General features: G+C 35.0%; 2 protein-coding genes across 2 annotated transcripts in view; one reads left to right on the top strand and one right to left on the bottom strand.

Annotated features, from left to right (window-relative positions):
- SK (small conductance calcium-activated potassium channel) overlaps positions 1–14496 on the top strand; it is a 55474-nt gene extending 40978 nt beyond the window's left edge. Inside the window, exons 8-14 of the mRNA XM_070287875.1 lie at positions 1366–1501; positions 6119–6229; positions 6420–6547; positions 8210–8279; positions 8614–8715; positions 8823–9001; positions 10396–14496. Coding sequence (XP_070143976.1) covers positions 1366–1501; positions 6119–6229; positions 6420–6547; positions 8210–8279; positions 8614–8715; positions 8823–9001; positions 10396–10561 — 892 coding nt within the window. The 3' untranslated portion in view covers positions 10562–14496. The remainder of the gene's footprint in view (positions 1–1365; positions 1502–6118; positions 6230–6419; positions 6548–8209; positions 8280–8613; positions 8716–8822; positions 9002–10395) is intronic.
- Positions 14497–17218: 2722 nt separating this feature from the next.
- NAAT1 (Nutrient Amino Acid Transporter 1) lies at positions 17219–23547 on the bottom strand. The gene is made up of 8 exons (XM_017173654.3): positions 23248–23547; positions 20217–20400; positions 19791–20142; positions 18402–19143; positions 18129–18228; positions 17874–18050; positions 17702–17796; positions 17219–17640 (listed from the first exon to the last, which is right to left on the bottom strand). Exons 1-8 carry the CDS (start codon positions 23293–23295, stop codon positions 17464–17466), a joined length of 1875 nt encoding a protein of 624 aa, XP_017029143.1. The 5' UTR covers positions 23296–23547; the 3' UTR covers positions 17219–17463.
- Between the last annotated feature and the right edge of the window lie 4134 nt (positions 23548–27681).

Raw genomic sequence — 27681 nt, 5'->3', positions numbered from 1 at the left:
TTTCTTATTGAAACATTAACCGTAAATGGTTTTTTGTAAATTTAATACTAAAGTAAATATAAAAAGCCCCAGTTATTGCGTACGCCTCTGGCCAGCATTTAGTGGGCACGTCTCTAGGGCTTCAGGTGGTAAGCCTCTTCAGTTCAGGAACTTGGGGCGGGGCAATTTTCGGGTTTTCGGGAGGGGCTAACTCTCTGATGGGCCATTTCAGTCATTTTGCATGTAGAGTTGCACGAGTGTGTGTGAGCTGTGTCTGTCGGCCTGTTCCACTCAGATCAAGAGTTATCGCTTAAGACCCGAACAAATCCCATTCCCAGTCCTGCCCCCCAACAGATTTCAATACCAAATAAAGCAGAAGGAGAGCCCTTAAAGGATAAAGGAGTAAATGAGAGAAGCAAGAAGGAGTAAGATGAGAGGAGGCTTTGAACCGATGCCGATGCCAAACTATCCAAAAAAAAAACTATATAATTATTCACTATTATTCATGTCATTTGTATATTCCAAAAATATTCGTATACTATATCCCTATGCCCCCTCGCCCCCCGCTCCCTTAAAAAAAGAACTATCTATCTTTCTCTATATCTGTATCTTTCAATCTATCTATCTCTCGCTCCTATTTTTGATATTGAGGACTTATAACTTATAATTATATATAAAAACAAACAATCCAAAAAGATAAAGCAAAATTATATATTTTCCGTCTTATTTCCCTGGTTTTTTTTCGTATTTTCCCTTATCAAACCTTGTTTTTCTTATTGCTTTTGATTTTTCGTATATTTTAAATTATTATTTGGTTGTACTTTTATTTTTTGGTACATGGAAAATTACTTTAAAATTATTCAAAACGAAAAAAATTGTATTCTTAATTTCCTTCGAAAAAAAACCAAAAAACTAAATAGAAAAAATTTAAACAAAAAATGTTCACATAATTTCACATCTGTTTATTTGTTTACTCCACTTCTCACCCTACTTCTGTATCCACAAATTGCAAAAAAAAAAAAAAACAACAACAACAACAAAAATGTATGAAATCGAATATATGAAATACCAAAAACAACCGAAACCGAACCGCAACTTGAAAACGCACCATATATATATATATATTTTTGTATACTGAAAATCGCTAACGCATAAAAATGGCTAAACAAAAATCAATTAAATCTATAAAAAACACTAAAAAAAAAAACGTATCATAAATGAACAAAACGAAAACGAAATGATTGAAATTCGTATATACCCCATATATTTTTCACAAAAAACAAAAAATTCAATCAAATGCTAAACGCATGCCGAAATTCGAACAAAAAATAAATCCGATAACCGATGCGATACCAATACCGATACCAATATCGATAACAATCAAAGGTTCCACGATGAGGAGCACGCGAATTTGCTTAACTCCATGTGGCTAACGGCCATCACATTTCTATGTGTCGGCTATGGCGACATTGTGCCAAACACGTACTGTGGACGCGGTATCACCCTCACCTGCGGCATGGTGGTAAGTATTTTCCTACAAAAAAAATATATATACAAAAATACCAAACAAGAATACCAATCTAAAAATACCAGCAAAAAAATATATATATACCAAAAAATAAAAAAAGTAAACATTTATGATACTGAAAAAAAAAAAAATTTAAAACTAAAATCAAATAAAAACTAAAACAAAAATATAGAAACAGTACAGAACAGAACAGTTGCAAGAAAAAATACTACAAAAATCTATAATGAAAACAACAACAATATATAGCATACATCATCATTCAAGAACAACAACAACAGCAACAACAAACAGAAACAGCCAGAAAATCATGCATAAAAAATGACTAAATATGAGAAATCTAAGGAAATACTATGTCTTGGGAGGTTTGACGAGGTGGGAAGGGGGGGGGGGGTAGAGAAGGAGGAGGAGAAGGGTGGTGGTGGAGGTGGAGGTTTACCAAAGTTTAGGCGCCATCAAGGCGCCATAATATATATACATACATATATGGAATTTTAGAGTAATTGTACCTGCCAAATCAAGCTTTTATACATCTAGTATATATTTTTCATTCTTTTTGTCTTCCCTTCTCCGTACCACCCCCCTCCGCCCTCATTTTCGAGTATGAATACTTATATATAAATAAATTGAAACGGGAAATTCAAGCCAGACAGGCAGGCAGGCCACACTCACTACACACACACACACACACTGTACACTCACATATTCATTTTTCGTAGCATACATTTCAGCGCACATCCTATATGTATATTTTTGATGCCGTTTTGTCTGACCCCCCACCCCCAAATGAAAAAAACAAAATATAAATCGTGGCTAAAAATCAAGAGAAAACCAACGAAAATAATCAGAAAAAAAAAGCGGAAAGCCAAGCGATAGTACTTTCCCTCTGCCCCTCTCTTTCTTCACCCCTCTCTCTCGCTCTCTCCCTCTCTCTCTTCCTATAACTATATATCTCTATCTGTTTTTTTTTTCTCACAAACACATTACACCCACACCCACACTCTGGCAATCTGTTGTAAATCATCACAAAATCAAAAAAAAAAATGGAAATAGTACACCCAAAACGTTGTGTGTGTGTGCATTATATATATTTAAATATATGTACATAAAGGCTCATGTGTGTGTGTGTGTGTAGAGAGAGTGTGCGTGTGTGAGTGGCACAAATTTTGAACTTTTGTTTTGAAAAGAACCAGAAGCCGATAACAAAAACAACAGCAACAACAACAGCAACAATGTGACTTTTATTTTTCTCTTACTTTTCCTTATTTTTCTTTTTGTTAAAAAAAAATAAGATAAAATAAAATAAAAACACACACACAGAGAGAGCGGAGACAACAAAGGGAAGCTGAGAGAAAAGTTTCTGCTTCCTGGCAAAAAGCAGAAAAACAAAATGAAAACAAATCTTTTCTGACAGCTTACAGGCAAATTCTATTAATGTACATACTTAACTAGGTGTCTGTGTGTAAGTGTGAGTGTGTGCGATATTTAAAATTAAATTTAATGATTTTTCTGCACCCTAGAAACTGTAGTTTTCTTAAATAAAAAATAAAAAACAAAAATACAAGCAAAGCAAATAAGCAAAAATCTCACTTGCTCTCTCACTTAATGTTAATGCCATGTACAGGATATATGTATACATTACCCCCCCCCCCCCTGTACATATATACATATATAAATATATATATACTAACGATCTCATTGAAACCTTTAAAAAAAATGAAAAACCAAATTCAATTAAATTTCCACCAAATGTTGACCACTGTAACTGTGCGTGTGTGTGTGTGTGTGTGAGCTGCTCTCTCTCTCTCTCTCTCTCTCTATCTATCTATCTCTCTCTCACCCGTTTACTCGTCCAGTTTTCTTGTTAATCTTGTTTAACCGTTTTTCCCCCGTTTTTCCCGAATGCCCGAATTCAAAGTTTTCCTTTACTTTACTTTACACACACACACATACACATTTTCTTTGTGCTTTACTTGGTTTTCGTTTCCGTTTCCTTTGACGTTTGACGTTTGCTTTTGCATTTACTTTACAGTTTTTATTCGTTTGTTTTTTATGTTTTTCTTTGGTTCCTTTTTGATTTTAGCTCATTTTACCTATATGCCTATTTAGTTTTTAAAGAATTCTTATAGTTTATTTTTCAAACATTAAGCCAACAATACGATATTTTTCTCTATCTCTCTTTCCCTTTCATTAAAAAAAAAAAAAAACAACAACAACAAAACGCGTGTATACAATTTGCCCTTTGAAAAAAATATTGAAAATGAAACTTCAACTTCAACTTGAAAAAAAATCTATTTAAAACCATAAACAATGTCCTAAAAAATCAATTCAAAAATATATATAATATCCATTATATATATATATATATATTTCCACCTGAAATTTATATGGAACAACAGATTTCATGACGAAGAACATGCGAATCTTTTGAATGCAATGTGGCTGATAGCGATAACATTTTTGAGTGTTGGTTTCGGTGATATTGTTCCGAATACGTACTGTGGACGTGGTATCGCTGTCAGTACAGGAATAATGGTGAGTTTTTAAACAACAAAAAAAAAAAACAAAATATTATATACAAAAATTGCACACAACATAACCCAAAAAAAAAGAGAAAGAACTAATAATTAATTATTAATGTTCAGACCAAAAATCACGTGTAAATAATTACATAAACTGCATACGAATGTTATTCCGCCCACCACAACCGCCCTTCGCCGCCACTTAAAAAAAAATATATATATACCAAAAATTACCAACCAATATCCCAAAAAAAAAAAAAAATCGTTATGTTCCTAGCAAACTGTACATATATTTAGTCAAATAAACTAGTTGACCCACCGAAAAAAAGAAAGAGAGCCTTAGGAGTTTCCTGCATGTACTTAGGCAAAGCGATTTTCCCATCCAAAAACTACAAGAATTTCAAGCAAAAGGAGCCCAACCATAACCATAGGGAGTTTAGCATAGGAACTAGTGCTTATTAGTACACACGCCTCAAAATAAATATATATTTATAGTTCTTTCGCCTTCTATTTACCTATCTATTCTAATCTATCCTCTTTTAATTCCACTTTTATCAAGCTCTGCTCTTCTGCGTGGCTAACTTTCACTTCTCTTTCAACTCGATTTCGATTGCAATTTCGATTTTGACTTCGATTTTCCTCTCTCCAAGTCCTAACTGCTTTTTATACATATATATTTTTTTAAATAGACTTTTTGAGATATTTATCAGTAAAGCTATGATAAATAAAACAAAAAAAAGAACCTAAACGTGAACTTAAAATACTCGTATATTTGCGCTCCCAACTACTATGACTATGAATTGTGTCTTATGGTTTCAACTTTGTTTCCTATAGCTAATCGTTTCGTACTTATGTGTGTATTATCTTGTATATCTCTGCCAGACACCTCTAACTGTTGTAATACATATATATATAGAAATGTGCCCCCCTAGTAAAATCCATTAATACCCCAAATAATATTATCGAATCTAAACCATCTCTAAATTCTAACAGCAAGTTGTTATCGGAATTCATCCGTTCATCCACACACGCATTCACTCTCTCATCCGCTCATTCATTCATTCATTTGATGTGAAAAATCATCGAGAAGCAAACAAAAATAACAAAAGTAATTGAAAAAGAAAACAAAAAAAAAAAAAAGAAATTAAAAGATGACGAAAAAAAAATAAATAACATACACACGTTGTAACACCCATAACAGTATCTTAAATCAATTCTGAGAGCAACGAAAAGTTCTGGACTATAACTCGATAAACAAAGAAAAAAAAAACAGAGAAAGAAACAACAACTCCCATTTTGAATGCATAAATCAAAAGTGAAAATAACCAACTGACATTACAGATGGCTGTCCGGACGGACACCCAACTCCGGAAATCTATTGGACACACACAACCACCCCGAGTGAACCATCATCAATCGAAGTGTGTGTGTGTGTGTGTCGTTATAATTAGGAAAATTGCCTTAACTATTGGCCAATTTCAGTTAATTTGCTCATTTCGATTACATTTAGCTTGAGCACTCCACGCTCTTTAATTGCCAAGGCAAATTCCCTAAAAATAATGTGTTGAAAATAGTTTTATATACAATAATCACTTTATGATTATTTTAAAATCCTTAAAACAATATTTTTACTAGACAATCGATAACTTATCGAGTTTAGTTAATTTTAAATCAACCGCATATCGATTTTTAAAATATCAATCTAGGTGTTTAGTAGTCTGATCGATTTTCAAAGACGATCGATTAATTATCGAAATTAGTTAATTTTAAATCAGCTGCATATCGATTTTTAAAATTTAAATCCATGATTTTAGTAGTTTAATCGATTTCCAAAGACGATTGCTATTTGATCGAAATAGTCAAAGTCTATAACAATAATAATAATATTAATTATTTAAGAAACCGATAACTCGCTATATAGGTAATTCCATAAATAATCCAGAAATCGACTTTAAAAGCAGATTTTACTGCACAATCCAGAGTTGGGTGTTCCCGTCCATATGGCATATATGATGGGTTCGATTAGAAAACTCACCGCGTTATTGAAATCCAAATGCAATGTCCTCACCCAGTCTCCACATCGTCGTTACAGGGCGCCGGCTGCACGGCCCTTCTGGTGGCCGTCGTTTCCCGGAAACTGGAGCTGACCCGTGCCGAGAAGCATGTGCACAACTTCATGATGGACACGCAGTTGACCAAAAGGGTATATAGATCGTGTTCCAAGACGCCCAGATGGATCGAGTATCGGACGACGGACCGACCGACCTGAACTGACGAACGAAGGACGAAACTTGGATGATACTCTGCCTACGCACCCCATGTATATCCACATATATATATATATTGCATTCTAATTACCTTTGTATACGTTTCTTCTTTGAACCAAAATTTAGCTGAAAAATGCTGCGGCGAATGTCCTTCGTGAAACTTGGCTCATTTACAAACATACAAGACTAGTAAAACGGGTTAATCCCGGCCGTGTAAGAACCCACCAAAGAAAGTTCCTTCTAGCTATATATGCGTGAGTATTTTTAGAGATCTATCAACAACCAATCAACCTAACAACCAACCAATCAATCAATCTGCCAATCAATCTACCAACCAACAACTTTTACTGATAAAAGTTTATGAAAAAAGAAACAATTAACAAACAAAAAATGAACTGAAAAGTGCCCAAGAACTAGTGAAGCAGGAGAGACTAGATCTGTTTTGTGGGGAAATCGAAAATAAGAAGCAGGATATATAGTATATCAGAAATCAAAAATAAGGAACTAGAAATCAACCATCATTGATTGTCTCCAATTGTTTATGTTCTGTTGTCACTTCTCCCTCGCTGTTCTAATGTCTCTGTAAATGTTTTTGGAAACTAACTACTCATTTGTCCTGCAGAAAAAGAAAAAATCACACACATATATATATCTCTGCTGTATGTAATATGTTCTGTGTCGGCAATATCAGTCTTTAAAAACCCGTTTAACCCTGTTATTCCCTGTTATTCATGTACAATTAGATTCATAACCAAACGCATCAATAATAACAAGCAATAATATTTGTAGGCCAACAGTAGGCAAGCTTTTGTTTCGGTTTGGGAAAGCATCATCAAATCAAAAAGAACAAAACTGTATATATGAAAAACAAGAAGCAAAACTAATCGAAATGCAACAAGTACTAACAAAAAACCAAAAACTAAAAGCTAAACTAAACAAAACTGAACTGAACTGAAAAAAAGAACCACAAATGATTGAACTCGTTTTACTAGCCTGTAAATAGGTTGTAAAGCCCTGTTTTTACGTTATGCAATTAACCGAGATTAGCCACATGACCTAGCATGCTGCGTTAAATATTCTAGAATCTCGTATCTAAAACTATCGCAATATCATCAAGCTTTTTCCTGGCCCAGGGCCCACCTATCTATTAGATCTCATTACGCAATCCACTAACCACCAAAAGTCTAAAGGTACTTGAGTGCTCCTTGTCCCTGCAAACCGCATACATACGTACGTATATATACTCATAAAGTATCCTGTGCCTTGTCGTAGTAACATCATTTTCATTTCAAAATAATAAACAAACAAAAACAGAAGGGGGAAGCACAGACTGGCCCAGGGATCAACCGTATGATATAATGATACTTTCACGATACGATTTTCTGCAATTTTAACGCCCAAAAAGAAATATGGAAATTTTTTCTAACCTTCTTAACTCTTAATCTATCTTATCGTAACTACGGCACAATAAATTCTACACACAAACTATAATAATAATAATGATAATAATAATAATCATCAAGAAAACGTTTTCAGTGAATATCTTTTCAAATAAATTAAAAAGTAAACAGTGCGATTTGAAACTTTAAGGGAACTCTAATCGACATATCGTTACTGTATCGCTATTTTTATATAATAAATATTTTAACGTTAAATTCTATTTTTTAATATTTAAAATTTTAACTTAAAGTTTCAAAATCCACAGAATCAACATTTGTCCGATTTTTAGATAAACTTCTTAATTTTTTTTTTTTAAATTTTTTTGTGACTTGAGTTGGAAATGAAAAGAAAATTCGGCTTGTCGAAAGCTTGCCACGATAAATCTTTTCCACGTGTGTGTATTATATGTTTTTGACAATGATAAATACTTAAATAATCTTTTTCATAATATTGATGACTCTTCCAACGCGATGCAGGTTGCGAAAAGTTAAAATGGATCAGCGCAAACTAATGGATAATGCAAACACAATAACTGATATGGCCAAGGTAGCTAACGAAATGGCAAAAATTAAGAAAACTGAAAATGCAGGAGAGCTTTCGTAAAGTCATCGTTACATATCGATATTAAATCGATTATTTCGTTATATTATTCTAGCTAAGTAATGGTTTTAAAAATATATTTTGTTTGTTGTTTGCTCTTTACTTGAAGATATAGCGAGTTATTTACTCTTGACTTGATTTGACCCGTTTTATTTACGGAAGCTCCACTGTAAAAGCAATTTATCAATAGTTGATAGAGTAATTTACATAAGCTAAGTCCTTGTGCCCTGTTAAATGCATTGTTGGTGACCTCTCTGTGTGTGTCCGTTACCATTCGCAGACACAAAACACGGTCTACGAGATAATATCGGACATGTCTAGCCGTCAGGATGCCATCGAGGAGCGCTTGACCAACCTGGAGGACAAAATGCAGAGCATACAAGTATGGAAAAATAAAAGAAAAAGAAAAACTAAACAACCTTAATAATGACGATCCCCCACCACCACAATACCTCAATCCTCCAAATTCCCCTCAATCCTCTTTTCCAGGAGCACATGGAGAGCCTTCCGGATTTATTGTCCCGCTGCTTGACCCAACACCAGGAGCGGATTGAGCAGCGTCGCAACTTTCTGCATCCGGATACAGCGGCGGCGGCAGTGGCCCCCATTGCGGCGCCGACCCCCCAATCGATGTTCAACGCGGCGCCCATGTTGTTCCCGCATTCTAGGTGAGTCCCCATCTTTTTATATTTATCTTTTCCTTTCCTTTGTCTCTGTCTCTTTCTCTATCTTTGTCTTTCACTCTCTCTCCAATACACTCAGAGCAAAACTCGTGAAAGTTTTCGATGTCTCAGGGATTTTGTTTTATATTTTTCTGTTTTTAAGATCTATATCCTTATTATTTAGAAATTATAAATTAACTAACTCTTATTTACTTGACGATTTTTGTTCTGAGTGTATCCACTCTCTCTCTGTCTCTGTTCCGCCGCTCCATGCCCATTAGCCTCATCTCAATCTAAACACACTCGCGTCCATCATCATTTCAATATGTTTTCGTGTCCGTGAATTGCTTGTCTTTTTTGAGGCCCTGTTCCTGGTCCTCGTCCTCGTCCTCGTCTCGTTCCCACTCCCTTCGTCTTGTATAGTCTTGTAAAGCCATTTGTAAATATATATAGAGTATATATCTGTGTTTCCTAGATGTCCACTGCACACACACTTGACTCCTTCAAAAATTATAAACCCTAACTTTGTGATTCCCAAAGAAAAAAAGGACACAGAGAATCCTACTCCTTCTTCTATGCAAGATTCAAGTGATTTAGGACTGCCATTTAGTTGAGTTCACAAGTAAATCTAATAAAAATAATAAAATAGGAAAACTAAAAGAGAATACGTGTGCTTACATTAAATATTTTTCCATCTAAGGACCAATTTCTTTCTTGAGTTTATTCTAGGGATGATAAACAATATTAAGAAATCGATAATGTATCGATGTAAAATAATATTTTAAAATTGCGATAAATCTATATTTTATTTTGTATATTGGTCTGTATGAAAGAAGAGCTTAAATATGATTTTGAAAGGGAATATATTTTTCCAGATTTGTAATATTCAAAATAATACAGAGCTGGAAATAAAATCGATTCTAAATTCGATTAATCGATTTTTAAAATTAGGCGATACATCGATATACAATTCCAGAATCGATTTAATCGAAAAACTTCTATACATATTCTGTTGGATACATCCCATAAATATATCGTTAAAGATTAACAAATAAATGTTTAGGATATTCGATAGTATCGATAATTTAACTTAAAATTAATGTTCACGATATTTTCTATATAATATAGAACGCAATATCGATTTCCTTTCGAAACCTATCCCTAGCTCATTCTCTTACTGAATCGCCAAGGCTTTTCTATTCTCTCTCTACTCTACTTCAATCTATTTTAATCTATTCTATTCATTGTGACATTTTTCATGATTTGCATCCTATCAAAGCATCGCCATTGAAAAGATAATGAGAAACAAAAAAAAAGAAAAAACCAAATTTGATTTGTTTTTGATAAGATAAGCGTTACAAATGAAAATAACGACAATTAACATACTGCTTTTTGCATAGAAGTGTTCCCTCATCCAATAACGCCGCTGCTACTTACCATTGGCCAACAAGCCCTATTTTGCCACCTATATCTAGTAGAACACCACATTTAGTGCCTGATACTCACATGCCATCAAATGGATCTGCAGTTAATAGCTACGCATCTTCCAACAAATACGGCAGCTGAATATCAGAAAGAGAGCGCTCCAACTCCGTGATTAACATCGAGATGCTAACAATAAGGCCGGATCGGTCCATCTGGCCACCCGCAACAACATCAATGTCATCATCGTCATCTTCAGTAACCGCAACTACGTCTACGTCAATGTCTAAGCCCGAATTCGGAATGGCCGAAACAGCGCTGAGGCAACGTTTGCACTCGCCGTCGTTATCGCAATCGCAATCGCAATCGAAATCGCTAACGAAAATGCTATCGAAATCACAGTTACAGTTGCAAGAGCAACTTGTCCACGATCGAGAAATAATACCCGTGATACCCGAAGATGCCGAATCGCTGGCGAACACCACCAACACGACGAATAGCAACAGTTCGCCCGATAATAATCAGTTACTAGCTATCTGTAGTGGTGGCAACGAATCGATAAACAATGAACCGATACCGATGCCGATGACGACAACGACGACGACGCCGATTGCCTCGAATAAGTTTACTAGGAAAAGAGAACGTGTATGCAATAATAGTAGTAATAGTGCTAGTAATAGTAATAATAGTAATAATAGTGGTAATGGTAATATTAGTAATTCTACAAGTCGAATTTCGAACTCGGCCTTTTGTAAATAAGCCTCTTTCGAAATGAGAAAAAAAGTCAAATGTTAGCATATTATATACCCCCACAGGCACACCTATGTATGTATATATGTGCATATATATATATATATATATATATAAGCTATCGGCTATACATATACATACATATATATATATTTATATATACAGATGTGTGCATAAATTTTTTTTTCCAAATCTTAGGCTAAACGTATTTGTAATTCTCACCTTGGGCCAAGGCAGCCTGTACTTGCATACTAAATATACATTAAATATATAGTTTGTGCGTATGCGTGTGTGTGTGTGTGTACAGAGTGTGAGTGTGATTGATTAGGTGAATATAATTTAAGGTCATCATAAAAGCATAGATTGTAAAATTGAAAGAACGCTCAGAAAGCTGAAATACAATAGGAAACATCTCCCCCCAAAATGGCAAATGTACGATAAAAGCAATTGAAGTAATCCTGAAATCCTCAAAAAGCACAGCTTTGGCACTTCCGGTTCCGGTATTTCCATCTGCAATTCATTTACCAAAAACATGGCTTAAAAAAAGTCCGTCTGTCTTGTTTTTAATCCCAAGGATGCATCTAGTCTTTTTATCTGCCTGTCTGTCTGTCTGGCTGTGTGTGTGTCGTTCAAGTGTGTGTAAGTGTGTGGAAGTAAGACGAAAATAAAACCAAAACTACAGAGAACCAAAAATCCATAAAAAAAACCATATAAAAGAAATTTAAAAACTAAAAACTAAAAACAAAATAAGAAGAAGAAAAAACAGAAATCAACCAATAACAATGACAACCTATCTAGCTGTAAAAAAAAATGTATCTAGAAAACAGCAACATCAAATGATGAAAAGTGGAAAAGAAAATGAAAACCAAAGGATAAGCCACAAAGTTAAGAACCGAAAAGAAACCAAAACCAAACCAAAGTCTTAAACAAAGTCTTAAAAACTGTGGAAAAACAAGAGATAACAAAACGGACGAAATACCGAAACAAAAGAAGGAAAACTAAAAGAGAAGTAAGGAAATCTCCCAGTAAATAAGAGAAAGGGCAAGTCGCACCTACTTATATATATAGTATATATCTATATTAGCTCTGGCTTTAACTAAACTAACGAAACAAGTTTAAAGGAAACAAGTTTGTTGTTGTCTTCTTTTTCTATACATATGTTTATATATATATATATATTCTAAAATATATATAGTATATTTTCGTTGTTGCTGTTTTTTTTTTTTTGCCCTTCTTTTCTACCAAGAATTATATATAAAACTCAATTAAGAACCTGACTAGCTTTCGTAATGAGAGGAATAACGATAGTAGCGTAGAGAGGAGCGAGTAACGATAGACGAGCCGATAAACGATAAACGAGAACAAAAAACTAACGTTAGCTATAGCAAATCTACTAAAGTGAACAATTTTAATTGAACTTTTGTAACATACTAAAGGTAATTCACATTAGCTGGTAAAAAATATAAAAAAGCAAAAGGAACGGAACAAACTACAAGCTCCAGATAGAAAATAGATTAGAAACGAAACGAAATGGAACGATGGGAGGAGCTAGGAAGCGCTAGGCAACGCATGGAAACGAAACGATAAATAAACAAGAAGCGAATTGAATTGAAATAAATATATATTATGGACATTGATTGCAAATGAGAGTGTAGAGCAAACCTAGTGTGTAGGCATACATAATTGCAGAAGTGGCCGAGCTACGTAAAGATTTTCTAAAGATTCTAAAAGGAACATTATATATACATACTATATATACTTACTATAAAGTATTAAGTGAGAGAGCATCGAAGTTATTTAAAGAAAACCAAGAGAAAAATATGAGAAAAACGTTTAGGTAAAACGTTTAGGCAACCTTCTAACGCTTTGTTAGGACTCCACGGAGGGCAAAAGATCAAGAGATATACAACTGAATTCCCCGTATCGTGCTCCCAAAATCCCATTCCCAAAGTTCCCCCTCAGTAGGACCAAAAAAAAAAAATAATTAAATAAAAATAAAAAGAACAAAACAATTATATAGAACTCTATAATTAATAATCTTTGGTAGGACTCTGCAGACTCTGCAATTATACAGAAACCAGGGCCAGAAAAAAAGGATCAAAATTGTATAATGTATAGATTATATATAGCCATAGAATGCAGTCCACATAAGCCAACAACAACAACAACAACTACAAATTGTATTCAAGTTTTGCAAATGATTTCCCCACTTCCCCTAATTCCAAAACCAAAATTCCTTTAAGGCTCAACTTTAATCCTGCAAAAGATAACCCCCAACTGTCTGATAGGTCTTAACCCATATACAAGAGAGTACCAGACGTGGACAAAAAGCAGAATTAGAAGAGCAAACAAAGCAAAGGGGAAAAGAGTTAAAGGAGAAAACCAAGGAAAAAAAAAAACAAAACAACTAAATCGAAACCCTTAAAAAAATGTGTGTATACCTATTTATAATATTGAATATTTAAATTGAAATGAACGTTCAAGACTGCTGTCAAAATAGCTTTATCACAATAAATAACAAAAGATCTACACAAAAGACACACCAAACAGAACAAAACAGAACATGATATAACAGAATATAACAGAAGAAAACATTCTAAAAAAAACAGTATAAACAAAACAAAACACATCAAAACAGATAACCGGATATCCGGTTATCGGACAAGTTATCGGCATACCCATACACACACACACACACACACACACACACACACACCGATAGATACCACGATATGATGGAATGCGCCCAGCTTTAACGTTGTCTTAATGCATATTTGGGTTTCAACTCTACAAAAAACACTCCTTTAATATATACTAAAAACAAAAGCGAGTTCTTGTACCAAGCGATCGAAAATATTCGGAAATTGAAAATAACTGGTACATCGAATCGGTATCGAATTCCCATTTGAACTGGTTTCCTTAACAAAACATTTAAAACACGAGATAAAAACGAGACAAACAAGCATAACTTTGATATGAGGGACCGAATTTCCAAAGACAGGTCTTTATTATACAAAATACCGAAAAACCAAAGCAAGAGAGAGAATTCCTAAAATTAAAAAAAAGAAAAATAAATATATAAAAATTAATTCAAGAAATTTAACTCTTAAAACAAACAAACAAACAATTTATAATACCGAAGATTTTTAGCCGCCTTTGAGCTGGGATACCGAAAACAAACTTAACAAATATACCTAAAACATAAAAATAATGCAAAAACAGATACAGATACAGATACAATGCAGATACAGATACAATGCAGAAACAGATACAGATACAGATACAGATACAGATACAGATACAGATACAGATACAGATACAGATACAGATACAGATACAGATACAGATACAGATACAGATACAGATACAGATACAGATACAGATACAGATACAGATACAGATACAGATACAGATACAGATACAGATACAGATACAGATACAGATACAGATACAGATACAGATACAGATACAGATACAGATACAGATACAGATACAGATACAGATACAGATACAGATACAGATACAGATACAGATACAGATACAGATACAGATACAGATACAGATACAGATACAGATACAGATACAGATACAGATACAGATACAGATACAGATACAGATACACATACAGATACAGATACAGATACAGATACAGATACAGATACAGATACAGATACAGATACAGATACAGATACAGATACAGATACAGATACAGATACAGATACAGATACAGATACAGATACAGATACAGATACAGATACACCTGCAGATACAGATACAAACAGTTGAAGGCTGGTAGCGCACAAAGTTCTTGTTTGATCTTAGGCCCAATAGTCCTGTCCCGTCACCTAGCACCTCGTTTATATACTGTGTGGCTTCCCACTTTGTGTTCTCTCTCTGTAAGCCAGAATCAAATCCAAATCCAAACTATTCGAAAAACCTACCATATACATATACATACATATATATTCTTTTCTCCAGCGAATCGTAGGGCTCAAGGGGTACTTCGAGAAACACTTCTAGAGAGAAACTGAAAAGCCAGAGAGAATTGGAGAACCGAGAACCGAGAACCGAGAACCGAGAACCGAGAAAGCCAGAGAACTCACTCCAATAGAGACACAGGTCCTTTCCCCTCCCCCCTCCCCTCTTAAAATAAATCCCAGAAAAGCTAAAAGGAAAAAAGGGAAGGACATGCAGAACATATAAGATTGCATATACCATATATAGCTAGAGATGTCTAGAGCTATACCGACACACCACAAGTATATATATATACATACAAACATGTACAGACGGTCTATAAGGAAACCCAAACCCACACTAATAAGATCGTATTTGACTTTATATGTATTATAGTAACGTATTCAGTAGCTAAATCGAGAGCCGAAGCAAAGACCAATTTATTAACAAAAAGTAAAAAAAAAAAACAAATAAGAGAAACCAATTATTATGTTAAACTAAACATTAAATGCGTAAGAGGAGCGCAGGCCGAAGGGAAGAAACAATTTTTTATAGAGAAAAAAAAATAAGAAAACTAGAAAAACAGAGAAAAGCGAACTAAACTAGAATGCATTGCATGAGTTAAACCAAAAAAAAAATGAGAAGAAAAACTTAAAAACAAACCCAAAAACCTAAATCTAACTAAAGCTAAACGGATGTCAACTTAAACTAAACTTAAATTAAAATTTAAATGCTAAAAAGGAAGTAATCTAAATTAAAACCAAGCAAGGATCTAATTTCTAAAAGAAATAAACTAACAAAGATAAAAGTCATAAACAGAACAAACAAACAAATTCAGTGGCTAATGAAATAGTTTATTTTGAATTTACTGTATTGTATATTTAAATTTAAAATGGAAAAAAAGAACCCAAAAAACAAAACTAAAAAAAATATATTGTTATATCTTATCGAGAGGAACCGTGTTTTTTGCAAAAGCTTTAATATTTAGGGTGCCTACATTTGCTAAATTAGTATATTACGATTAAAAAAACAAAAAAGAAGATGAAAACACTCAAAAAACCAAAACAAAACCTAAAAACTTAAAACAAAACCGAACAACTACATACACGAAAAATAGAAAAAAACGAAACAGCAAGCAAAGGATTTAGAAAACCAAAGGAAGGGAAAACCATGGAAAATCCAAGTGAAAAACGTTCCTTGAACCCGAAAATAGTTTGGAAAATAAGCTAGGAAATAATCCTAGAAAAAATTCGATTCGCAATGATTTCAAAATAAAACCGAAAAAACAGCTAAAGCAAATATTGTATTGGTATTTGAGATATGAATTTTAAGAATGTTTATTAGACTTACGATTTGTTATTTTGTATACATATATATATGTATATATATATACTATATATTATATGTATTATGTATGGACGACGATTGTAATTGTTTTTTTTTTTTTCTCATTAAGCATTTACCTCATAAGAATTCCCCCTATTTATAGCAAATTTACCATAAAAATTACATAAAATCAATTGCTGTACTGTTATAATGTACAACCGAAGGATAGAACAGATAGAGGTTAGCAGAGGATAGAGGATAGAGGGTAGAAGAGAAGAACTCATAAAACTGTAAATTATTAATTAACGAAAACGGAAACCAAAAACAAAACCCAAAAGAGAATAATTGAAATTTTAACAATAATAAAGGGCTTTGTATGAAAGAAAAACAAACACAAAAACTGAATAAAAATAAAATAAAAGTAAAAAAATTAAATTAACAAGCTTTTAATTATATTATTTAAAGGATGAAACGAAAGGGTAAGAAGCTTAGTGGCGAACGAGAGAGTTTATTTCGCTCTCTTGACTCTCTTTCCCCTTATTCTTTGCACCCAAATTAAAAGAAAAAGAGTACAGGCAACTTTGATAACAATAATTCTCTCCGTAGCGATCGAGAGAGAGAGAGATCGCATTCTTGACTCTCTTTCCCTTTATTCTTTTTAAAGGATGGAACGAAAGGGTAAGAAGCTTAGTAGATTCTCTCAGTAGCGAATGAGAGAGTGAGAGATCGCTTTCTTGACTCTCTTTCCCTTTATTCTTTGCAGTCAACTTTGATAACAATAATTTATTTATTTCTCCTCAATACTATCACATTTGAATATATAAACTTTGTACATGGAATAACAAAAACAAAAAAAAACTGCATGTATTCGGTCGAAGGATTTGCTTCGCTTTTGGTGATGGCTTCATGGAGACTGACTGTATGGCGTATATAACTAACAGGCGGCGCTATGGTGATCGTAATCTCTGATATCCCCCCCAATGATGATATCCCCGTGGGTAATCCTCCCTTATTTAGTTGTTGCTGCCGCAGAAATGACCAATCTTCTGCCAGAAGTAACCCAGTTTCGAGGACTCCTTCTGAGCGGCTCTCTCGGCGGCCTTCTGATTCTTAAATATCTGCCATTCGCGCTTAACATCGGCATTAGCGGGACCCCAACGCTCGTTGGGCTTCAGAGAGGCCTTCAAAGACTGAAAAATGAGTTTATAATAATTAGAATATTTATAATTAATATAAAATCGATCATCTTACCTGCCAGACACTGCCCTCTCTGTGACGGGAGATATACCAAATGCCCCACAACGGAAACTGGGCAGCTCCTATGCCAAACAGCAGCCAGCCAGCCACTGCAAATATAATAATAAAATAATATTTAATATACTATTAAATTACAGTATATATATATATATATATATATTCGCACCATTTGCGGCCTCTGGGAAATATAGCTCGCTGTATTTAATCGGCTCAATGGTGGCCATGGAGTATATGAATATGATAATCATCATGACGGGCGTGAAGAAGGACCAGCACATTCGCCAGTACAGAGAGACGCGGCGATTGCACATGAACTCGATATCATCACAGAAATTCTGCAGGCCTAAGGGACATAAATATGGATTTTTTAATTATTTATGTATATTTATAATTTTTTAGATAAAAAGCTGACTGTACTCACCGTAAACCCACATAATGCCAGCCAACTCGAAAATGGCCAAAATGAAGACCACATAGGTGCCGCCATAGAAATCCACCAGAGTAAGGATCCACTGACCGCCCTGAAAGTAAAAAAAGTTAATAATTAACCAATAAATAAATATTTACAAATAGAAAAAAAAAAACAAGTAAGGACAAAATGAACATGTTCATCTGTAGTTCACTTCCTTAAATGTACATGTTCATTTTAAAGTAAAAAGCTCTCTTAATCTAGACCTTCTTTTCAGATCCTTACCGGCGTCACATAGACCAATCCCATGAGGAAACCACAGATAGAGGTGGTCAACGCCACCTTCCAGTATTTCCAGCCCTTGAACTGATCACAAATGATGGTAACAATGGTGCTCTGCAAGGCCACAATCGATCCGATGCCCAAAACAAATAGCATGAAGAAGAACAAAACAGAGAAGAGCTGCGGCACTGCCTGAAACTTAGAAATGGCATCCGGATACGAAATAAAAGCCAACCCAGTGCCACTGCGCACCACATCCTGGATATTATCGATCTGCAGGTTGTGCGCCAAGTTACCCAAAATAGCGAATATCGTAATGCCGCCCAGCAGACTCGTCAGCGTGTCCAACGTAGTCACGATCATAGCATCGCGATAGATGCCATGATCGAAGCGATTGTATGAGGCAAACATGATGATGGGCCCGGAGCCCACAGCCAGGGAGAAGAAGCACTGGACAACTGCATTCTTCCAAACGGTGGGGTTCAACAGCTCGCCCCATTGCGGCTCCAAGAAGAAAATGATGCCATCCTTGGCACCCTCCAGTGTGACGGCACGAATAAGCAGGACAAAGAGCACCACGTAGGGGAACAGGGCCAGAAAGTAAGCCGCCTTGCCGGAGCTCTTAACGCCGCGCATAATCACCAAGAAGATGACCACCCAGGCGACAAGCAGAGCCAGGGTAAGCTTCCAGTCGGGGTTGCCAATGCCGTCCGATATGTCCAGCTTCTCCTTGATCACCACGTTGCTGCAGAAAATCAAAGTGAATATATAAAATAAAATTAGGAATTGGTAAATTAGTAATGAACGTAAAGTGAAAACTGAAATGAACAAGTTCATTTTAAAATTGCTAAAGTGAAGTTCACTAGGAAGTAAACAACTCTTTATTATAATAATGACTGACTTTTTACTAATTTATTATTTTTTAGATAAATTACAAATATAAAATTAATGAACGAAAATGAAAGACTGAAATGAACATGTTCATTTTTTGATCGCTAAAGTTCACTCAGAAGTAAACAACTATTTATAATAATATTTACCGACACCTTACAAATAGTGTTATTTTTTTTAATAAATTTATAATACTAATCAACTGAGAGCAAGAAGCTGATAAAACTAACATTTAAAAAGAACATGTTCATTATTGTAAATATTGACCAAAATCAGGGACTTTCTAGTATATATTTGAGCCAGTTAAACAATCGTAATAACATTTTTTTTGTTTATCAGAAACACGACAGAACTCCCTTGAGTTTATTTATTGCATTTAGCACTTAAATAGCAAAACAGAATGACAGCATCAATTAGTGCAATTAGATCTAGTCTGTAATGCTGTGCCATATAGTAAAGATATATACATATATAATATATATATTTTTTAATGTTACTTACAGAAAGTAAATTTCCGAGCTACTCTGCAGCTTGGTGGTATTGCTGGCTAACGTGGCATTGGCCGCTGAAATGCCAGTGCTGAGCAAGTTCTCCACATACTCAGCCGGCCGGGAGTCAACACAGTTGGCCCACTCATCCCGGCAGTAGGACCAAGGCAGCTCCGATTGAAAGGACACAAAGAGGTAGTAAAGGGTGAGGGCCAGCAGCGAGGAATAGTACGAAATGATGCAAATGGTGCCAAAGGCCTGGCCATAGCCCACGCCCACAAAACCCGGCACCACAGACCAGATCTTCACCGTGCCCTGGCTGGTAAACTGGCCAATGATCATCTCCAGATAATACATGGGTTTGCCTAAAATATTTAATTAATCGAAATTATATTTAAATAATATTATTAAATTATGTTCAGGACTCTCTCTCACTTACCGATCAAAAACAGCACTATGATGTAGGGTATCAGGAAGGCGCCTCCTCCATTCTCGTAGGCGGTGAAAGGAAACCGCCAGACATTACCCAGACCCACGGATACGGATATGCAGGACATGAGAAATTCCAGGCCATTGCCCCAATTTGAGCGCTCGCCGGCCTTTTGCTTCTCCTCGTCTTTCTTCTGAGAAAAAGTATAAAGACACAAGTATAGCCTCAGAATTTGTTCGGTAAATATGTGCGATTGCGATTGCGATTCAGGGGGAAATACGAAATTTATGACAGCTCAAAACCAGACACATGACTAAATATTTGGGCATTCCATCATCACGAGCATGGGTTCTTGGATCCGTGGTTCTTGGACAAACACCATCCAAGAACCAATGTCAGATAACCCGCCAGCGGACTGATAATACCTTATGGCATATATTTATCTTAGTATGTCTTAGATTTTATGATGATGATTAGATTAAAATCCCTTTGAAGTGGCCTTTGCGGGACCCTGATATTATATAGCACGAAATTCCATATCATATCGATCAAAATATCGAATTTTGCACTGCAAATATTGTATTCAAAAAATAGTTTAAGATGCTTTGTTAATATCAATATAATATTTTTTAAATTTGTATATTAATCGAGAGAGTAATTATTTATCGTTCTTTTAGATAAATCGATAAATTTATGGAATAATTACAACAAATATTTTAGAACATTTTATTGAAGTTAAAATTATATTATTACTATTTGAGTTGCTTTCATATCACTAGAATTTCGATAAAATTTGTATATTAATCAAGAAAATAATTTATCGTTCTTCTAGACAAATCGATAAATTTGTTGAATAATTACAAGAAATATATTTGAAATTTAATTTAATTTCAGTGTTGAAATTATATTGTTTCCTTAATTAAATTCAATAACAAAACAGGCAAAAAAGTTTACTTACGTAGGCACTGCCAAATGCATTTTAGAATAAAGTGAATAATAGTGATTGAGCCCTAAGTAAAGGCATTTAATTCTATTAATACCTATTACGCATTGAGTATATATGCAAAAAACAACGATTCAACTTTGAGAAATCCCCCTAAAAAATATAGAAAATTCAGTCCACGATCTGAGCCGGTAATTACCTTTTATCGCGGTGTATTTACTATTTTCGCACGTTAATTAGAGAATTAAATTCAGACTAATGACTAACTAATTGAATATTTAAATGCACAAAATGTACAAATACAAGCAAAACTCAAAAGTTGCCAATTAAAAACAGCTGTTGCCCCGAAAAGCTTCAATAATAATTCACATTTTAAACCGCAAAACAAAAAGCTAATATGTTTTTGTTTTACATTTTATTACTGCCTGAGACAAAGCAATCATGTTTCTAATTAATTTTTAGACTAGGTTGTAATTAGAATAGGTTGTAAATTACCGTTGAAACGGCGTTATTTATTGCCATTATATATATATTTTTATTAACAATGTTATTAAACTTTTATTTGTTTAAATCTATTTTAGGTTTTTTATTAGCTTAACCAGCGAGCAGCTGGGAAATGGCTTTTATCGGAGCAAGAAGCACGAAGCACGATCAGAGGAACTCTGTTTTGCCGCCACATATTTGTGGTAAAAAGCTGTTTAAATAAAACAATAACTCAGCTGGTGGAAAGAAGCTAAATGAAAACGAAACTGCAGCCACATATCTCTATATGTAGTATCTATCTCTACTAGCTGTAGGTGTATCTGTATCTCTAGCTGTATGTGTATCTATTTGCTTATTCATTTGTCAATGGCAATATATACAACTTTCGGTTACTCCAACTTGTAGTGGCCCTACAAATGGGTTTTTTATGTATTCAATTGAATATTTGTTGTATTTTTTTTAAGCTGGGAATTACCTTAGCTAGGCTATAAATTCAATTAAAGTTATGCTAACCGCAATTTAAGACAGCTTTGTAAGCTGGGAACCTCCAGGGGGAAGCCCATTATTATTTTAATGAAACCATTCTGTTAATAATAGTTGTAAATAAATGCAATCAAGTGAAGATGGGAAAGAGTCTATTACAGGGATTATATATTTTAAATATATATATATTCCCATTGAAAAGTTCCAGGAATTAATAGGAGAAAAGAAGAATTCCAAACCCAGTACCTAGATGATCCAATAACTTATCTCCCTATCTCCCCCTTATTATTTATTGCAATTTCTAGGAAATTTTGTAACCAAGATGAAAGAGAACCTGTCACTCCATAAAAGGCACACCACTCACAGTCCCTCAATTTGTCTCATTTTTATGGCTCTAGAAACTGGTTTCTATTTCCAGCTCTTCAATACTATACTATATAGAACTATATAGTTCTACGACTAGACTGAGAGAGTGAGTGGGGTTTATAGTTATAGTTTCGTAGCTCAGGTTGGCCAGATAACTAAAGGTTTTTTACGGGCATTATGGTACGTATGTACGTCATTTCGTAGAATAAGTACTAAGATATTTATGTGGCGCTGAGGGGGATCGTAAAGCGTATAAGAGATATGCATATAATATCCGCCTGACACAGGTATATATGTATATATATACTATATATACTTTTTTTTATATTTTTTGTGGTGGCCAGTAAATCGCATTTCGTTTGTCGGTCGATTAGCCTGCAATTAAAGTCCAAACAGCCCTAATGATCATAACCATGATCATAAAGTCATTAAATTAAAAACAAAAAGTTAAAAAAAAAACGAGAGAGAGAGAGAGAGAGGGAGAGGGAGAGGGAGAAAAGGTGGCCGGTACTAGGGGAAAATAATGACTAAGCCTGGTTTTATTATTTTTTCAAGTTTATTTAGGCTTTTTTGTTGCCTACATTGCGTATACTTAATGCGTATACTTGATATAGAGATTGTTTCGCACGTCTCCTAATCGCCAGTACACTTGAGTTCTGTAGTGGCCATTAATCTAAGCCATTAAGGTGTATTAACAGTTAACTGATTTGTTTTTAATTGTTAACTTGTTTTCTTTTTTTTCCATTATTTTTTAGGCTAACTTACCTCCGCCGCTGGCGCCGTTCCATTGCCGCTCGCTGCCTTCATTTCCATCTTGACTCGACTTGAACTTGACTGTTATTATTACTATTATTATTATTATAATTAATAATTAATAATTAATTTTCATTAGTTTTAATTTGTAATTGCACTGGCTGGGGTAATTAGCTCATTGCATTGACCAGCTCTCCGGTTATGGTTATGCTTGGCTTAATAAGCGCTTAACTGTTCGGTTGCTGATGAGGATTCTGGACTGCGGAGGCGCGCTTGTGGTGCCGTGAATGCCGCGGCTGGAACTGAGAATGCTCGAAGCGCTGGGCGCTTTAAGAACCGCCAAAGTACAACTACGAGCGGCAGGTAATAAGCGTGAAATTATTCACACACAGGCACAGCAGGTATACACCTGTACTGAGGCACTTTGGCTGGGAAAAACTTTGGTGGCGTGCTCTTCATGCGATAGCGCAGATCGTGGTAGATTGACAATTTATCGTAAAACAGGAAAAAATTTGTGAAGAATTCCAAGTATTAAATACCAAGTTGTCCAAAAAAATTTTAATTTTAATTTCATTTTTTATATTTAATTTAAATATTTATTCATAATTTTATTTGAAAATTTTAGGACATAGTAAAACCATAACTCGGCGAAAAATGCATTAATTTAAATTCGGAAAGCTGTTCTGAGTATGTCTTTATAAGGTTAATAAATCTGCATACTGGATTTTAATTTGTAAAAAATTAAAATTTTTAATGATGTAACCTCTTATAAAATTTTGATAAAATTAAAAAAAAATGTCTTGCAGACATGTCTCAAACGATTCAGCTTTCGATGCTGATCAAGAATATATATGATTTATGGGGTCGGAAATGACTCTTTAACTAATTTGCAAGCTTCTAACTGAAATTATAATACCCTGAACGAAGTATTAAAATTTAAATAAAAACATTATTTGGGAAAATTAAAGCTTAAACATTTTATTTATAGGTGGAAAATGTATTTATAAAACTTTATAATATTTCATAAGTAATAAATCAAGATTTTTAAGGTGAATTTGAGCAATCAAACAGAGAAACGCTTCCAAGAAGAGCTTAAAAATCCATCTTTTTGCCTCTTTAAATCTATAATTATATATTTTAATAAAAATAATATAACTTGGTCTTAAAATCGTTAAATAAATAAATATAAATATATAAATTATATACGAATCACGAGAACTTGTGTTTTTTTTTAATGAAAAGGAAAGTAGAATGGAACCCTCTTCCTCTTAGATCGCTGATAACGCTGCAGATTCTAAGATATAGTATAGATATATGTGTATCTATAGTACTTACTTCCTAGATAAGTACTGCAGCAAGATACCCGGTCTCCACTGTCCGGCTCCAAGTGGAAAATCACTCTTTTTTCTAAGATAAAAAAGAAAAAACCGGCTGGCTCCTACACACCCTAAATGCTGGTCAGCAGGCCGGGCAGTAAATACCTGCCGATATAGACGGACCCGCAGACGCAGACACCGTAAAATAAAGGTAAAAACACTTAACCAACTTATCCGAAACCGGCGGTGGGTGACTGGACACTTTCCGATATAGATTAGCCCGGCGGAGTGACCAACCGAAAAGAGCGAGAAATAAACACAGTCTGAGAACTGCAGACATGGCCCATTGGGAACATCGATAATCGATCGGCGTGGCAGCCACTATAGATTCCGGGAGAAGTCTGCTGGTCGATTGTGGTCAATGAAAGTTTTACGAGGCCTTCGCCACGAGAATGTCCGGACCTGACCGGTTCCCCCCCAAATGAAATCGAATCTTGTGGACTCTGAAGCAGGGTTTCCAGCACCTTGGCCGATATCGTAATCGCAATCATAATCGCCGATTTATATCTATATATCATCATATATTGCGTAGCGCCGGACCCAGCCAGGTTCCTTTTGAATCATGCGAATCCAATCGATGAAGTCCATATATATGTAGGTTCCAGTTATTGGGGGATCACAAACCATATCGTAGTAGGACGATGACTTCAGCTTCCTTATCGAGCGTCATAACGTCAACCCCTCCGAGTATTTGGATAAGGACAACGAACGGTTAAGTAAATGCCAATGCCCCTTTCTGGGTCTTTAAACAACTATAGTTCTGGGTATTCCCATTTGCCATTGATGAATTTTATATTATTATTTACCTTAAAGGTTGGTTGAAGGGAATCGAAATAATCTCCAAGTTGTTAACAAATAAATACATTTAGAAAGACTGTGTTTGTTGTTAAATTGCTCTTATTGTAAAAATATTTTTGTAGGCAAAAACAAGGCAGAAATCTAGACATTTTCAGTACTAATCCAGCAATTCCTGGATTTCATGTAACAGGAGAACAGAAGCAGCAGAACGTGGATTTAATTTCGTGAAAACGATTATTTTCACTCAAATTACGATATTCCTCATAGCTGCTCGTCAGCTACGGTCTTCGTTTGTTCTCCAGTTAAGGTCTTCGCTCTCGTGCTCTTTGTTCGCCAATTACGGCCTTCGGGGAATTAGAGAACCGAAATGAGTGCAAACCATTATTTTTACTCAAATTCAAGAATTCTACTCATTGCACAGATCAGCTTGTTGACTCTTTCAGATCAACGAATTAAGTAACTCAAAGACCCAATGAAACAGAACAACTGTTGTTGTTGTAAAATGTTTTTATTGTAAAAATATTGTTTTTATTGTTGTAGCAATGAAACGGATTCAATTTGGTCATTTTCAGTACAAATTCATACATTTCTGGGAGTCAAGTAACAGGCGAACAGAATCAGCAGGAGGTGGATTTACATTGGTGCAAATCAATATTTTCACTCAATGTTAATACTTCCACTCATTGTTTTCACTCTTCGCCACAGATCAGCTCATCTGAGCTTTCGGCCTCTGTGTTCGAACGTTGTTCGAAACGGAAAGAGAGAGCATGAGAGCAGCGGTTACCATAACTCATTGACTCAATGGCTCTTCAGGAGCAACGATTAAAACAACTCAAATTACCGTATTGCTCAGAGGTGCCATTAGCTTCGGTCTTCGCTCTCAGGCTCTATGCTCGCCAGTTACGATCTTTTGGAAATCAAAGAGCAGAGATGAGTGCAAGGCAAAAGTCACACTCAACGACGATAGCACTCGGATCAGCGCATCAGCTCGCATTCACTCTTTTGATGTTTGTTTCCAAGTTACTCAAAATTGAGAATATAGCAATTTATTCTATAATTTTCAGGGAATTATGAACATGCATGTTTTTGTTGTAAAACTGTGTTGTTGTACAACAGTTTTGTTGTTGCTGTAGCCAAAAACCCAACTTCAATTTGTACATTTTCAGTACAAATTCATTAACTGCTGGGAGCCAAGTACCAGGCGAACAGAATCAGCAGAAGGTGGATTTATGTTAGTGCAAACGAATTTTTCACTCAAACTACGATATTTTTCTGGGCTGCACAGCTCAGATACGGTATTCGCAAGTAATGGGTTGCACTCATCTTTACTCTTTAACTTGCGTAAGACCGTAACTGGCGAACACAGAGCAGGAGAGCGAAGGTCAGCACTCGCAGCGGAATCATAATTAAGAGAATAAATAACGTGCTCTTAACTTTGCTGCTTAATTCCCCGAAGATCGTAACTAACGAACAAAGAGAAGGAGAGCGAAGATGAGCTGATACGTAGCTCTGAGAGATATCGTTAATTTAGTAAAAATAATATCGTATTTTCAGTGAAAATAATATCGTATTTTGAGTGGAAATAATATCGTAATTTGAGTGAAAATATTCGTTTGCACTAACGTAAATCCACCTCCTGCTGATTCTGTTCGCCTGGTACTTGACTCCCAGAAATGTATAAATTTGTACTAACCTATAATTTATAAAAAAAATTTAAACCTCATAACTCGGCTAAAAATGCATGAAATTCTGAGTTGTTCTGAGTTGCCTTTTCTAAGCCTAACAAAACTGCATACTCAGTTTTGCTAAAATACTTACCTATAATTTATAAAAAATTTAATCAAAAATTGACGGAAAACCTCATAACTCGGCCAAAAATTCATGTACCTGTTACCTGTTACCTGTTACCTGTAATTTTTAAATAATTTTTTAAACAAAAATGAGCAAGAAACTCATTTTTAAAGGTTAATAATTCAGCCAAAAATTTTTAAAATTCATTTCGGAAAGCGGTTCCACAACAACCAACTTTACAACAACAATAAATTGACAAAAACAATGTTTTTTTTTAATTTTTTACGAAAAAAAAAAAGAAAAACAGGACAGCTGTGTACAATCTACTCGGCTGCCGGCGCAGCTTCGGCTGGGGCTTCGGCAGGCGCTGGCGCTGGAGCTGGTGCTGGGGCCGGGGCCGGGGCCGGGGCCTCGGCTGGAGCTGGTGGCGCTACTTCTGGCGCTGCTTCTGGGGCACCTGCTTCGGCCGCCACTTCCGGCT

This window comes from Drosophila kikkawai, chromosome X (assembly GCF_030179895.1).
Source record: "Drosophila kikkawai strain 14028-0561.14 chromosome X, DkikHiC1v2, whole genome shotgun sequence".
NCBI lineage: Eukaryota > Metazoa > Arthropoda > Insecta > Diptera > Drosophilidae > Drosophila > Drosophila kikkawai.
The sequence above is the reverse complement of the archived record's forward strand: the minus strand, read 5'-3'. Positions and strand labels throughout refer to the sequence as shown.